Source organism: Ostrea edulis, chromosome 5 (genome assembly GCF_947568905.1).
Source record: "Ostrea edulis chromosome 5, xbOstEdul1.1, whole genome shotgun sequence".
Classification (NCBI taxonomy): Eukaryota; Metazoa; Mollusca; class Bivalvia; order Ostreida; family Ostreidae; genus Ostrea; species Ostrea edulis.
The window spans coordinates 92,638,256-92,655,475 of record NC_079168.1 but is presented as its reverse complement, the minus strand read 5'-3'; the positions used below and the strand labels follow the sequence as shown (position 1 = coordinate 92,655,475).

The following is a 17,220-nucleotide window of genomic DNA, read 5'->3' as shown; positions in this document are numbered from 1 at the left end:
ATATATGTATTTTATTTTTGCTGCCTTCACTGTGACTTGCTTAATTGATGCACGACTTGTTCTGAACTGTATGCTGTCAGCAGTCGACTGCATGCCTCTACTTTCCTTTTTTCTACTCTCAATCTTTTCAGTTTACCAAGTGTATGATATAAATTCCCAAACCTTTCAAGTTTGTAAAACTGTGTTTAAATAGCACTGCCTTTGAATATTAAACGCATTTCAATATATTATTGATGGTACAGGGGTTTCAACAGTCTCGATTGAAGTTAGCATTTCGCAAATTCTATGGTCGTTATAACGATCTAGTTCGTCAATACAACTTATCATTGGGTCAAATGCTGTCTTACGTGTTTCATACCGATTGTTAGGCTGTTCTTGGCACACTGATTTTGACTACGGATAACTCCGTTTACCTGATCAGGATATAGGGGTCACAGCGGGTGTGACCGGTCGACAGGGGATGCTTACTCTTATTAGGCACCTGATCCCACCTCTGGTGTGTCCAGGGGTCCGTGTTTGCCCAACTCTCTATTTTGTATTGCTTATAAGAGTTATGAGATTGATCACTGTTCGTTATCTTCACCTTTCATTGATGATTTAAAAATAAATCGATAAATTCAACTATTAGGCATGTATATGCGCAGACCCCCCTCCCAACCATGCGCACATATCTGATTAAATGAAATTCATAATCCATATGATAATCCCCTTGTAGCAATGTTATGTTCCAAAAGAGAAAATTAGAACAATTTTTATAATATTGTACATAATCCTAGTTGTAACTCAATGATGAAATATTTCAGCATTCACATATAATTATTGAGTAAAATTGCAACATATGTGAGGATACATTAATTAAGATTAATTCACAAAACTAGAATTAATTAATGATTTTTCAGTCGTTAATAGCAAGTGGCATGGTTGGTTATCATGAGGGAGGGGGGGGGGGGGTCATCATGGTTTGCATTACCGGACATGACAGATTCAAGCACTCATTTATATTTTTAGTCGTGAAAAAAAACAACCAACAAAGATTTTTTTAAAAACATTTCAATCCGACCAAATTCCAACGATTTTTTTTTGTAATTTTTTAAATAGCACTAATTCAGTACCTGTGCTCCCTCACATATTCTAACAATTTAAGTTAATTAGTCTCCCTTTTTTCTTGTTAGAATCAGTACCTGTGCTCCCTCACATATTCTAACAATTTAAGTTAATTAGTTTCCCTTTTTTCTTGTTAGAATAATAAATTCCTATTGAGAATTGGGTATTTTAATCAGATTTGTGCTTTGCAGTCGATTATACACAATTTGTGTTCGATGTCATATTACGTATGCCTAATGTTTACATATATTCAATATTGTCCCGGTAGTATGACTTTTACAAATGGAAATAACAAGTACGTATTTAGATCCACCACTGTCAGTCTTATTATGACGTACGTCAAAACGTAGACATGACGTCACACATCATCTTAGTCTGCCTTTCATAAACATTGCACTCCGTTAAACATTTCGCCTAATGGTGCACTGAATTTTGGAGCTAGGAGGCCACAAGATTAGGATGATAATCCACATAAGTTCACAATCATATTCCAAGGTGTGACTTTGCGAGATCTCAGCCATTTTTGACAAGGGACTTCTGGGATTGGCGTCAAATAATTTTCCTTGTTAGAGGTTTAGATTTAGCTCGGATTATTTCCCGCGCTCTAGTCATTAGAGCTCGCAGTACGAGCCAGTGCTTCGCTGGCTTGCTGTGCTCGCTATAATTTTGAAATAACCCCCCTTTTTTCCGTATGTTGACGGAGCTACCATTAGACCACAGGAGTCAACAGGTCTACAATGTAATTTAAAACAACAACTACTGAGCTTTGTGAAAGGCATACCCGTCTACAAGGGCATATGATAATTAATGAATTTGTAGTCAAGTTTAAAGTAATACATAAGCTGTAACTGATGGTAAATAAATGGAAAAATAAAAGAAAGGTGAAGATAACAAACAGTGATCAATCTCGTAACTCCTATAAGCAATCATCTTCACAAGTCAAGGGTTATTAATTTGTCACTTCACACTAAGGGTTAAAGCGAGGTAACGAATCAAAAACCCTTGACTTGTGAAGATGATAAGCAATACAAAATAGAGAATTGGACAAACACAGACCCCTGAATATATACCAGAGATGGGATCAGGGGCCTAGGAGGAAAAATAAAAGAACAAATATTTAACATATTTGTGATTGAATATAATATTAAATTTATAAAGTCAGAGTGAATCTGAAGCAATAAACCCGTCAAATCAGCAGAAAATGTTGATTCACTCGATTGATGAATCATTTTCAACTTGTCAGTAATTTCTGCTTGTAATCTCCGATATGCATTGACCTTAGAGGTCACCAATTCGGAAAAAAGCGAAAGAGGGTACTGAGCACGTGTCAGATATATAGATAACAGGGGTGTCGGCAAGTATTTGACAATGGGGAGGCGAGCTGGATCAAAAAGGGGGAAGGGGTCTTACTACTAACATATTTTGATTAAATTCAGATTTCCACCTGAATCTTGATATCCTTTTCCTATTCTGTCAATGTCGTAAAGACCCCACCTGATAATACTTATAAGCTAGACCCCAGTATCATGTAACAAACTCAGACTCTCTTAATTGGAATCATTTACTTATCAATCATTTCATTGCAATATTCAGATTTTGAATTAAGCTTAAGATGTTTCATATCTTTTGCTTGAAAATAAGAGAGAAAAAAGATTTAAAAAATATTTTCACAAAGATCGTGTTTATTAAATTAGTGTAATTAATGTATCTGAACCGATGATTTAAATTCATTGAATACAATGAATTAAGATTTGTTTCCTTTTAAAATATATCATAGAGTAGACAAAATGTAATATTTTGATTCTTTGTCAAAATGTAACCATACATATGGAACATTTAAACCAAGAGGGGTTAAAAGAAAGCAATTCTGGATTCTTCTTGCCGAAACAATGCTTAGAAAATTAAGATAAACAGATTTATTAATACTTGTTAATTCCTCCATTTTTAAAAATTGAAATGCAGAAATATGTGTGACAAAGGTAAAAAAAAAATTTCAACAAGTTGTTTTAGACATTGAATTTTCAGTATTTTCCATTGATCAATATGCAGCTCATAAATTCTAATATTTTTCGATAGTTTTATAATGACTTACAACCTAGAATCATTAATTAGCTTCCTAACATCAATCGACCAATTAATTAGACAATGAACAATTTGTAGCAAACCAACACTTACAGCAAGGAAGCCCCTTATATTGTTTACACCCGCCAGGTACAGGTATACAGACATACATGTACATCCTATTTTGGGTCTGTGGAAACAATTATAGCTTTTGCACTTGTCACTCCATTGACCACAGATCACTGTTATACTTGCCGCTCCCATGAGTAGATATCGTGTAGTTACTCATGTAAATTTCCGTCTTTGTATTTGACCTTGATTTCATCAACCCGATTGTGTTCGCGGCAATCATCGTTCCCATGTCCATGTATATGATGCAATGGCAGCGTGGTTTATATAAAACGCTTATTGTAGGTATGCTCTGAAACAATATTCCCTTGTTTGTTTTGCAGAATTTTTCTTCAGATGTCAAGACCATAAACTGAGAATATTCTTTAGTCCAAATTTCAAATCCAGATATAAATTTTGAAATAAATTCATAAACAAATGAAACTTTCAGTATACATTTGCATTTGAATTTTTCTATAAACCTGATTTTTAAAAAAATATATGTGCTAGATAAATCTAAAGATATAAGTAATCAAAATTTTAACTTTATAAGTCTATTCTCAGTTTATGGTCTTGGGGATTATATCAGTTATACCAATAGGTGTTATTTGGTGCATAATTGGATAGTTGAAAAAATACCGTTAGTTACAGCTTGTATTGCTTTAATTATTAAGTTTGACGATTAATGAATTTTTAGTTGTTACCTTTGAAAAGTTCTTCTGAACCAAGCTTAGCTTGTATATTGATAGTTTTGCTCAAGCTTGTTTATTGCTTGAAACTTACTGCTCAGGTGAGTGATGTGGTCCATGGCCTCTTGTTTTCCTCCATCCAATCAAATTACAGGAGCTCCCCGATTGGTTGATATATGAACATAGATATTCATAAAATCGAGGGCTTTTTTAATCATACAACCACAGCTATGACGTAATGTGAATGGAGACAATAGGCGTGGTTTGTGATGATGGCCTAATGAATGGTATACGTGTCAATAAAAATTCCTTCATCAATTCACGTGCACATGCATGCATGTTCATTGTAATTTTTAACATCTAAAATCAAGTATTGATCCATAACATTCTTAGATTTCAACGAATAGTTTGAAGTTTATGTTTCAGATATATTTCGGATTAGTGTTGTCAAAAATTACTTATCTGTACGTAGAAGCACATGTGCTCAGTGTCAGTCTCAATTTTGATTGGATGATAGTTATAAAACCTTCTGAATCAATAAATTTTTTCAGTGAATGGCTTTTAGAATTATACTAAATATATTTACTATGGTACTTAACAGATTAATTCGCATGGTAAAAGTTACTGACCATGCAGGAATTGCATGATGATGATGCACGTTGGATTGATTTTGATTGGATACCAAAATGTAATGTAAATTAATTCTTATGTATTACAGGAGGTTGTATATAGACATTTACTAAGTTAATTGTTATAGCAAAGAAGGGCCGAGAAAATCTTTGGATCAATTGGAGATCGAGGTCTCGACCCTTGCATTTACTAGTTCGGTGATCTAAGCACTGAGCTAACCAAGTCGATACATAAACTATAGTAATATATATTTAGTTCAATAAAAAATTTAAGCACTTCATATTGAGGAGATTGAAAAATAACTATAGAAAAAAATGGCAGCAATATTGCATGTAACTGTTGTAGAGTGCTTACATCTTTACAGTGTTGACTATATATATGTAAGGGGAAATTCTATATTGCGTTTCCATTGTTAGAGATCAGAATTAAGCAGCCTTTACAAGTGGCAACAGCATGAAGATCGACAGAAGGACTTCATTCTCCATGATGGTCCACCATATGCCAATGGCAGACTACATGTTGGCCATGCCATTAACAAGGTCAGTCAAAAATCAGTCCAAATTGTGAAAAATTTACAGTTTGCATATTTCATACTATCATTTTAGTAAGAAAACTAAGAAAGCTAGTCCATTGAGCTCATTTTTGTAGCTAAAAAGAAAAGAATTAACACGTAACTTTCGCAATTTAACATGAAACTTTCGCGTTATAATGCAAAACTTTTGCGAATTAACGCATAACTTTCGCACATAAACGCGTAACTTTCACGCTATAATGTGTATCTTTTGCATTGTAACGCGAAACATTTTATATGAATATATAGTTAAGTAAAACAGGAACCCGTGAATACTACAATGAACGAAAACTGACATTTACAAGTATCCTTAAAGTAAAGAACTTTATACACACACTAACACGCCTTCATTTCACATACACACATTTCAGAATTTTTGGTATAGATGCTATTAAAGTTTTATTGAATGCAATGTAGAATTGTGTCCTTCCTTCCCAGAAGGGAGACATTGTTTTAGTGTGAATTCTTCCGCTTCTCATACAAAGTTTGTCTAGACCATAACTTTTTCGTTTTTTGACATAGACCTTTGATATTTGGTATGTGGGTAATCGTATACCATGATAAGCCAGTGTGTCTTGTATCATTTTTGATGACCTTTTATGTAAAGGTCAAATAATAGAATTTTTGGGCATTTTTGTTGTTCAGACCATAACTTTTTTGTCTTTCGACATAGGCCTTTGATGTTTAGAATGTGGGTATACCATGATAAGACAGTGTGTCATGTGCCATTTTGATGACCTTTGACCTTGACCTTTATGTCAAGGTCAAATAATAGAATTTTTGAAGCATTTTTTTTTTGTCTGGACCATAATTTGTTAAAAATCTTTTGACATAGGCCTTTGATATTTGGTATGTTGGCAAGTTTAATTTACTATCATATGTTCACAACACTGTTCCTTGTTTGAAGCTCATATACATATAGGCGAATGTTATGTACTGTAAGTCTTAATCTTTCACTCTACAGATGATCCCTAAAAAATGTTTTTTAAAAACTATGGAAAATGCAAGGGGAGACATCAGTTTTAGCTGAATAGCATGCTAAAACAATTCTTCCTAGTTCATATACAAAATTACAAAGTATATCAAGTGATATGCATATACAAAATTACAAAGTACAGCTGGACAAGTCTATCGTTATTTTTCTTCATTGTAATGAGCAAATTATTTCATGCTACTTTTTTTAATATTGAACGCTTTCAATTCATAAATTCGTGTTTATAATCAAAATCTACACTTTATTACCTAAAAGTTTCGTATTTGCAAAAGTTTTACGTTAATTTGTGAAAGTTACATGTTATAAAGTGAAAGTTTCTTGTTATTTGCACAAGTTACGTGTTATAATGCGAAAAGTTTTGTGTTAATTTGCAAAAGTTATTCATGAAAGTTTCACGTGAGTGAATTCGTGAAAATTTCGCATTTATTAGCGAAAGTTACGTATTATAATGCAAAAGTTTCACATTATTAATTACATTTTTCAGCTACGAAAATGAGCTCAATGGGCTTTTGTAAGAAAACACATTATTGTGCATGGTATATTAATTATTGTAGATTCTTAAAGACATTATCAATCGCTACCACTTACTCCGCGGTTATAAAGTTCACTATGTGCCAGGATGGGATTGCCATGGTCTGCCGATAGAGCTGAAAGCTTTGACTAAAAACAAGGAGCAGAAACATTCTGATGTGTCTGTCAGAGCCCTGTGTAAGTTTTCTGATGTGTCTGCCAGAGCCCTGTGTAAGTTTTCTGATGTGTCTGCCAGAGTCCTGTGTAAGTTTTCTGATGTGTCTGTCAGAGTCCTGTGTAAGTTTTCTGATGTGTCTGTCAGAGTCCTGTGTAAGTTTTCTGATGTGTCTGTCAGAGCCCTGTGTAAGTTTTGTGTTGTGTCTGTCAGGCCTATGTGTAAGTTTTCTGATGTGTCTGTCAGAGTCCTGTGTAAGTTTTCTGATGTGTCTGCCAGAGTCCTGTGTAAGTTTTCTGATGTGTCTGTCAGAGTCCTGTGTAAGTTTTCTGATGTGTCTGTCAGAGCCCTATGTAAGTTTTCTGATGTGTCTGTCGGAGCCATATGTTTAAGTTTTCTGATGTGTCTGTCGGGACCATGTGTAAGTTTTCTGATGTGTCTGTCAGAGCCCTGTGGAAGTTTTTTGATGTGTCTGTCAGAGTCCTGTGTAAGTTTTCTGAAGTGTCTGTCAGAGCCCTGTGTAAGTTTTCTGATGTGTCTGTCAGGGCTATGTGTAAGTTTTCTGATGTGTCTGTCAGAGTCCTGTGTAAGTTTTCTGAAGTGTCTGTCAGAGCCCTGTGTGTAAGTTTTCTGATGTGTCTGTCAGAGTCCTGTGTAAGTTTTCTGATGTGTCTGTCAGAGCCCTATGTGTAAGTTTTGTGATGTGTCTGTCAGAGCCATATGTGTAAGTTTTGTGATGTGTCTGTCAGGGCTATGTGTAAGTTTTCTGATGTGTCTGTCAGAGTCCTGTGTAAGTTTTCTGATGTGTCTGCCAGAGTCCTGTGTAAGTTTTCTGATGTGTCTGTCAGGGCTATGTGTAAGTTTTCTGAAGTGTCTGTCAGAGTCCTGTGTAAGTTTTCTGATGTGTCTGTCAGAGTCCTGTGTAAGTTTTCTGATGTGTCTGTCAGGGCTATGTGTAAGTTTTCTGAAGTGTCTGTCAGAGTCCTGTGTAAGTTTTCTGATGTGTCTGCCAGAGTCCTGTGTAAGTTTTCTGATGTGTCTGTCAGAGCTCTATGTAAGTTTTGTGATGTGTCTGTCAGAGTCCTGTGTAAGTTTTGTGATGTGTCTGTCAGAGCCATGTGTAAGTTTGTCATGAAATGAACAAGAAAGTAAAAATACATCAATAAAAATAAACTGATATTGAAGAAAAAAATAGAATATTTTAAAAACATTTTTAAATTTGAGTGAATGTCTCTTGTTTAACTTTTGAACTATTTTGATTTACTTCTCAAAAACTTAATTCAGGGCCAATTTTTATAATTGCTGTGTAACATTATTTCGGATTAGGGAACAAAGGTTTTGAATTTTGGGGCTCAAGGAGTGAGGCTAAAATTTCTAAAAATAGTAAAATCTTCACAGCTGATCTTCATTGCCCAGGACATTTAGCATATATAAAGTTGATGTTTAGCATATAAAGTTGATGTTTAGCATATAAAGTTATGAGTATGAAGACTTCAACCAAAATTTGAAATTCATAGCCCCTGTGCCAGATGTTCAGTCTCAAAGGCAGAGCTATATAATATTACGTATTATTGAGTAAAAGTGTATTAGATGTATAAAAATCATCCTCTATTTTCCTTAAAGGTCAAGTGTAATAAAAATAGATTTGAAAATAAAGTTTATAATTCATTAAAACCCGTTTTGAAAAGTTTATTGATGTGTTTATTTTTTTTTTAAATCCAGGTAAATGCGCAAAATACCTATTCAAAAATCGTTGTTTATTGAAGCGAATGAAGGAATTATCGCCCTTTCTTGTGACGTCATCTGAGACAGTTGTAGTTGTTTACGCCTGTATATCATCGTTTTAATTTCTGTGAGAAATTGCCAGTTTTAGCAACACCGTGGATATTGACGGTGGAATACCATAGATACACTTGAGTTTAGGGATTCAACCTTTTATGTTTGTACCTGCACCTGTTTCGAAACCATCAGATAGTGACAAATATCTCATCGGAATGTCAGTTAAAATTATTTACCGGGCCAGTCCATAGAAAATTGGGAATATTGGAAAAAAATGTTCTATCTAAAAATAACCATTGTATTTTACACAATCTAGGCTAAGCAAAATAATTTAGGATCTGATTTTAACTAGATTGACTCTCACGTTTGTATTTTTTAATGGGATTTACTAGTATGAGATTGATCAGATTCAGATTCAAATGTGTTTAGCTAGATATATATTTAATTGAAAAATGTCATTTTGAAAAAAAAACAACAAAAGCGAAAAACTTATTGTGCACAACGTTATTTGTAACCCCCCACCTTTTTTTTTAAAAACATCTACATGTAGATACAATATCATAAATTGTAAATTAGGCCTATTAGTACATGTAATTTCTTCACAACACACGTCAAATGCGAAATTGAAATATTATGGCACAAAGTTAATGAATTGTACGTAGCATTTAATTAGGGCTGAAACGATTCACCGAAATATCGATACTGTTCAATATAAACCCTCGATTCAATGTTCAATTCATTGCCTCGATATTCGGTTCGATACGTTTATTACAAACTGGTTCAGTAAAATACATCAGGTTCGGCCTGTAATGATTATTTTTACCTGCATGGGGGACAAATAGTGTCAAATAACGTTCAGACTGTTGTTAGCCTCGAGTCTTACGAAAATGATAATACACTTCATCAGGTTAAACTACAGAGCCAACATGCATCTTACCATTTGGCAATTTGGAAACATTTTGCTTTTAAAATTATGAATGTTAATTTCGGTAATTAAAATTTTCTTCAATGTTATTATTGGTTTCTTCTGTAAATTGTATTGTATTGAAAGTATTGAATCGTGGCATAGGTATTGTAATACGTATCGTATCTTGAAGGGGGCGTATCGTTTCAGCCCTAAGCATTTTGAGGTGTGAAATTTTGCCTAATGATTCATGATATATTAATTAATGTAGCACTTAAAAACAATTAGGATAAGGAAAAACTTGTACTTGTTTGCATATAATGAACTTGGAAAAAATGCTTTGGAAATTGGACTGACCTTGCAATAAATAAGGTTTTATCAAAATGGGGGTTTTTCATTGAATTCATTTCCATTTTTACTATATTTTATTTTTCCAAAATATTATAGTGAAGAAATGAAATGATGAGTCCCTTATAAATATAGTATGAGTACGACAATATTCGAAAGATATTTCATTTAATAAAATCAATTTGAACTAGGTAATGGGTGACATTAATTTTTATGTGCAGTCACAAACCCAATGAATACAATGCATTCAGTGGTGGATGTAGAGAGGGATGGATTGCATCCCCCCTTTTTGGGTTGAACTTTTTATAATTAGAATATCTCCCTCCACTTGTTTTGTAGAATGCCCCGTCAATCATCAATTTGCACTTTGTTTGGAGTCAAACAGGATGATGCGTCAGGGTTGATGGAAAGTATCGTTCACTGATCCTCATGGCTTGTCACAAATCTCAGTGTCTCTTTTCAGTTTCAGTGTCCAAATTCTTTGAAATTTAGTGTCTTTTGGGAAAAGAAACATACTTAATCCCTGTCCCGATTTCACATTGCAGTTCAAATCAGCGCATTGTACCATAAATGCAGGAGTTTTATATGTAAACACTATAAAAGCCTATCAATGCAGTCGAAAGTTGTCTCATATGACGTCATAAGCTACGAGCGATAACTCACGTCACAACACATTTATTGATCGCTCAGGTAAAAGTTTGATAGCGCCGTGTAATTCACGCCAAGTGATTTTTATCAAAATTGCCATAGAAATTAATCCATAAGTGTACGACAGACATTTTTCTGTATAAAACTCAAGTTTTAGGAAAATCATTGTACTTGACCTTTAACATCTACCAAACTTATAGATGCATAGTTATATTGTGCATATGGAGAACTACCAAAATTGTTAAGTCCAGGCCCCAGGGCAGGGCTATATTGATTAAATTGCATTAGTTACAGTTTTAACATAATCCTTGATTAATGTCATTTGACCAGGGTCATTGCCATAATAAAAAATATTTGTGCTAGCCACAATTCAATATTTTGGAAAATATCAGAAGCCAAGCATGCTTGGCACAAAGATTATGACTAATACCCTGAACATTTGGTTAAAGTCAAGATGATAGTTTTTTTTTAGAGAATTAAGCTTTGTAATAGAGAGATATTACTTCTAAACATAGAATTTGTCATGGTTCACAACTATAAGGACATGTGGCGAAGGTCAAAGTCACAAGTAATAGAAAATGCAAACAACTTTGTAATGAGGAGACTTTTAATAGAAACTGATATACTGAAAAAATAAATTAATTGCCATACTGAAAAAATGATATGATCAAACAGTTTGTCCTGAGCCTGCACTAAACTATTTGGTCAAGGTCAAGCTTAAGGTCACTGTGAAAGGATAACACAAACACAAGGAGGTTAAAGCACTTTTGTAGGCATTCATTTTGTATATAACACTTCTGTAGGCATTCATTTTGTATAAAGTACTTCTGTAGACATTCATTTTGTATAAAGTACTTCTGTAGACATTCATTTTGTATATAACACTTCTGTAGACATTCGTTTTGTATATAACACTTCTGTAGGCATTCATTTTGTATATAACACTTCTGTAGACATTCATTTTGTATATAACACTTCTGTAGACATTCATTTTGTATATAACACTTCTGTAGACATTCATTTTGTATATATAACACTTCTGTAGACATTCATTCTGTATATAACACTTCTGTAGACATTCATTTTGTATATAACACTTCTGTAGGCATTCATTGTGTATATAACACTTCTGTAGACATTCATTTTGTATATAACACTTCTGTAGACATTCATTTTGTATATAACACTTCTGTAGGCATTCATTTTGTATATAACACTTCTGTAGACATTCATTTTGTATATAACACTTCTGTAGACATTCATTTTGTATATATAACACTTCTGTAGACATTCATTTTGTATATAACACTTCTGTAGACATTCATTTTGTATATAACACTTTTGTAGGCATTCATTTTGTATATAACACTTTTGTAGACATTCATTTTGTATATAACACTTCTGTAGGCATTCATTGTGTATATAACACTTCTGTAGACATTCATTTTGTATATAACACTTTTGTAGACATTCATTTTGTATATAACACTTCTGTAGGCATTCATTTTGTATATAACACTTCTGTAGGCATTCATTTTGTATATAACACTTCTGTAGGCATTCATTTTGTATATAACACTTCTGTAGACATTCATTTTGTATATAACACTTCTGTAGGCATTCATTTTGTATATAACACTTCTGTAGGCATTCATTTTGTATATAACACTTCTGTAGGCATTCATTTTGTATATAACACTTCTGTAGGCATTCATTTTGTATATAACACTTCTGTAGGCATTCATTTTGTATATAACACTTCTGTAGGCATTCATTGTGTATATAACACTTCTGTAGACATTCATTTTGTATATAACACTTCTGTAGACATTCATTTTGTATATAACACTTCTGTAGGCATTCATTTTGTATATAACACTTCTGTAGACATTCATTTTGTATATAACACTTCTGTAGACATTCATTTTGTATATAACACTTCTGTAGACATTCATTTTGTATATATAACACTTCTGTAGACATTCATTTTGTATATAACACTTCTGTAGACATTCATTTTGTATATAACACTTTTGTAGGCATTCATTTTGTATATAACACTTTTGTAGACATTCATTTTGTATATAACACTTCTGTAGGCATTCATTGTGTATATAACACTTCTGTAGACATTCATTTTGTATATAACACTTTTGTAGACATTCATTTTGTATATAACACTTCTGTAGGCATTCATTGTGTATATAACACTTCTGTAGGCATTCATTTTGTATATAACACTTCTGTAGGCATTCATTTTGTATATAACACTTCTGTAGACATTCATTTTGTATATAACACTTCTGTAGACATTCATTTTGTATATAACACTTCTGTAGACATTCATTTTGTATAAAGTACTTCTGTAGACATTCATTTTGTATATAACACTTCTGTAGGCATTCATTTTGTATATAACACTTCTGTAGGCATTCATTTTGTATATAACACTTCTGTAGGCATTCATTTTGTATATAACACTTCTGTAGACATTCATTTTGTATATAACACTTCTGTAGGCATTCATTTTGTATATAACACTTCTGTAGGCATTCATTTTGTATATAACACTTCTGTAGGCATTCATTTTGTATATAACACTTCTGTAGACATTCATTCTGTATATAACACTTCTGTAGGCATTCATTCTGTATATAACACTTCTGTAGGCATTCATTTTGTATATAACACTTCTGTAGACATTCATTTTGTATATAACACTTCTGTAGACATTCATTTTGTATATAACACTTCTGTAGGCATTCATTTTGTATATAACACTTCTGTAGGCATTCATTTTGTATATAACACTTCTGTAGGCATTCATTTTGTATATAACACTTCTGTAGACATTCATTCTGTATATAACACTTCTGTAGACATTTATTCTGTATATAACACTTTTGTAGGCATTCGTTTTGTATATAACACTTCTGTAGACATTCATTTTGTATATATAACACTTCTGTAGGCATTCATTTTGTATATAACACTTCTGTAGGCATTCATTTTGTATATAACACTTCTGTAGACATTCATTTTGTATATAACACTTCTGTAGGCATTCATTTTGTATATAACACTTCTGTAGGCATTCATTTTGTATATAACACTTCTGTAGACATTCATTTTGTATATAACACTTCTGTAGGCATTCATTTTGTATAAAACACTTCTGTAGACATTCATTTTGTATATAACACTTCTGTAGGCATTCATTTTGTATAAAGTACTTCTGTAGACATTCATTTTGTATATAACACTTCTGTAGGCATTCATTTTGTATATAACACTTCTGTAGACATTCATTTTGTATATAACACTTCTGTAGACATTCATTTTGTATATAACACTTCTGTAGGCATTCATTTTGTATATAACACTTTTGTAGGCATTCGTTTTGTATATAACACTTCTGTAGACATTCATTGTGTATATAACACTTCTGTAGACATTCATTTTGTATATAACACTTCTGTAGGCATTCATTGTGTATATATAACACTTCTGTAGGCATTCGTTTTGTATATAACACTTCTGTAGGCATTCATTTTGTATATAACACTTCTGTAGACATTCATTTTGTATATAACACTTCTGTAGACATTCATTTTGTATATAACACTTCTGTAGACATTCATTTTGTATATAGTACTTCTGTAGGCATTCATTTTGTATATAACACTTCTGTAGGCATTCATTTTGTATAAAGTACTTCTGTAGACATTCATTGTGTATATAACACTTCTGTAGGCATTCATTGTGTATATAACACTTCTGTAGGCATTCATTGTGTATATAACACTTCTGTAGGCATTCATTGTGTATATAACACTTCTGTAGACATTCATTTTGTATATAACACTTCTGTAGGCATTCATTTTGTATATAACACTTCTGTAGGCATTCATTTTGTATATAACACTTCTGTAGACATTCATTTTGTATATAACACTTCTGTAGGCATTCATTTTGTATAAAGTACTTCTGTAGACATTCATTTTGTATATAACACTTCTGTAGACATTCATTTTGTATATAAAGTACTTCTGTAGACATTCATTTTGTATATAACACTTCTGTAGGCATTCGTTTTGTATATAACACTTCTGTAGACATTCATTTTGTATATAACACTTTTGTAGACATTCATTTTGTATAAAGTACTTCTGTAGACATTCATTTTGTATATAACACTTCTGTAGACATTCGTTTTGTATATAACACTTCTGTAGACATTCATTTTGTATATATAACACTTCTGTAGACATTCATTCTGTATAAAGTACTTCTGTAGACATTCATTTTGTAAGTGACAGATGCCAAAACAATAATAAAGATTTGACACAAAGGTTACTTGTGATCAGATTATGTGTTATGAATTAAAGTCATTTGGTCATCGGCTAATCAGTTAAAAGGTTTGACATGTTTGTTTCAGATGACACTTTTTTGTTATGGAAAATCATTAGAGGCTCGTATTTAATGACTCATAATGACTTATAGTTTGCTTGTTGTGGTTCTTCATCTCGATCACAACTTCACCCCTTTTAGAGTTACAAATATCTACCCTGGCAATTTTTTAGGTGACCTTATATTCAAAGTGGGTATTTTCCCTGTTCTCATGTGTCCATCATATGTCTATTTTCACCTTCCTCTTTAATGGTCCAAAGATTTACATATATATATCAGAACACTCGTCTAAGCATTGTGTCCTATGGATTTCTTATTTTTGGTAGCAAAAACCTTTGCTGAGGACTCGATGAGAGTACAGAAGGAGAGTTTTCAGGACTACAGGGTGATAGCGGACTGGGAGGGGCAGTGTTACAGGACGATGGACCCACAGTATGAAGCAAAACAGCTGGAGGTTTTCTACACCATGTTTGAGAAGGTGAACACATTTCTCTCAGTGTCTCGCAGCGATAAATGTTACGCTTTTTAAACACAGGTTATACTTTCATGTAGTTTGCTGATGAGTCTTGATCAGATCTAGATCAGTGGTTTGATAATAATTAATAATTTTACAGGAATGAAAGTTGACAAGTATCAAGTGTAATATTTCAAGATACCTTTATCTTTTGGATGATATTGATTAATATCATTTTAATATATGAAGGTGTATGAGCATGTAATATCTGTGACATTTTACAGCATAATGGGATGGAGTTTGACAGAGGTGTTTGTTAAGGGGGGGGGGGGGGGGGGGGGGGCTGGTAAATATACAGGTGAGGGGGATATATGGGGGTGGGGGCATATGTTTTACATTTTAAAAAAACCAAACTTGTTCCTATATTTGAGTATTATATTTTGTATTATTTATGTAAACTATCACTACTGCACTTTTACAATAAATTGACCTTTTTCTGTTTTATGAAGGGCTTCATATATCAAGGATACATGCCTGTTTATTGGTCCCCATCTTCCAGGTGAGTAACCCTTAGTTTTATTGGTCCCCATCTTCCAGGTGAGTAACCCTTAGTTTTATTGGTCCCCATCTTCCAGGTGAGGAACCCTTAGTTTTATTGGTCCCCATCTTCCAGGTGAGTGACCCTTAGTCTTATTGGTCCCCATCTTCCAGGTGAGAAACCCTTAGTTTTATTGGTCCCCATCTTCCAGGTGAGGAACCCTTAGTTTTATTAGTCCCCATCTTCCAGGTGAGTAACCCTTAGTTTTATTGGTCCCCATCTTCCAGGTGAGGAACCCTTAGTTTTATTGGTCCCCATCTTCCAGGTGAGTAACCCTTAGTTTTATTAGTCCCCTAGCAGTGAAACGAAAGGGGAATAATAGGTTTCCTCTTCATCTGTTTGTCCATCTGTCCGTCCATCCATCTGTCCCTCTGTCTGTTGGTCAGTTTCTCCCACTTGGTTTTACACACTTTTTAAGTCACCTGAGTAAACTCAGGTGACCTATTGCAATTGGTCAGCATCCGTCATCATCCGTTGTGCATTAACAATTGAACATTTTTAACTTTATCTTGATAACTACCATTCCAATTCTTTTCAAATTTAGTATGAAGCATCTGTGGGACAAGGGAGCTTAAATTGTAAATTTCAGGTCTACTGCACCGCTGAGGCCTTAGGGGTACACTGTAACAGTTGATTGATGTTACACTTGACTGCTCACCCTATATACTGTATTACTGTAACAGTTGATTGATGTTACACCTGACTTCTCACCCTATATACTGTATTACTGTAACAGTTGATTGATGTTACACCTGACTTCTCACCCTATATACTGTATTACTGTAACAGTTGATTGATGTTACACCTGACTTCTCACCCTATATACTGTATTACTGTAACAGTTGATTGATGTTACACCTGACTTCTCACCCTATATACTGTATTACTGTAACAGTTGATTGATGTTACACTTGACTTCTCACCCTATATACTGTATTACTGTAACAGTTGATTGATGTTACACCTGACTTCTCACCCTATATACTGTATTACTGTAACAGTTGATTGATGTTACACTTGACTTCTCACCCTATATACTGTATTACTGTAACAGTTGATTGATGTTACACCTGACTGCTCACCCTATATACTGTATTACTGTAACAGTTGATTGATGTTACACTTGACTTCTCACCCTATATACTGTAACAGTTGATTGATGTTACACTTGACTTCTCACCCTATATACTGTATTACTGTAACAGTTGATTGATGTTACACTTGACTGCTCACCCTA

General features: G+C 33.4%; 1 protein-coding gene across 4 annotated transcripts in view; it reads left to right on the top strand.

Moving 5' to 3' along the window:
• The window catches only part of LOC125649356 (isoleucine--tRNA ligase, mitochondrial-like), a 41,456-nt gene that overhangs the window by 1,319 nt on the left and 22,917 nt on the right, over window positions 1–17,220 (top strand). Inside the window, exons 2-5 of one of the 4 annotated variants that reach the window (XM_048876827.2) lie at window positions 5,009–5,131; window positions 6,712–6,865; window positions 15,258–15,409; window positions 15,895–15,944. In XM_048876827.2, the coding sequence (XP_048732784.2) occupies window positions 5,009–5,131; window positions 6,712–6,865; window positions 15,258–15,409; window positions 15,895–15,944 (479 nt within the window). Of the gene's footprint in view, window positions 1–5,008; window positions 5,132–6,711; window positions 6,866–7,014; window positions 7,031–7,442; window positions 7,462–15,257; window positions 15,410–15,894; window positions 15,945–17,220 lie in introns of those variants that run through there. The other 3 variants (XM_048876828.2, XM_056139323.1, XM_056139322.1) reach the window with 3 other exon arrangements.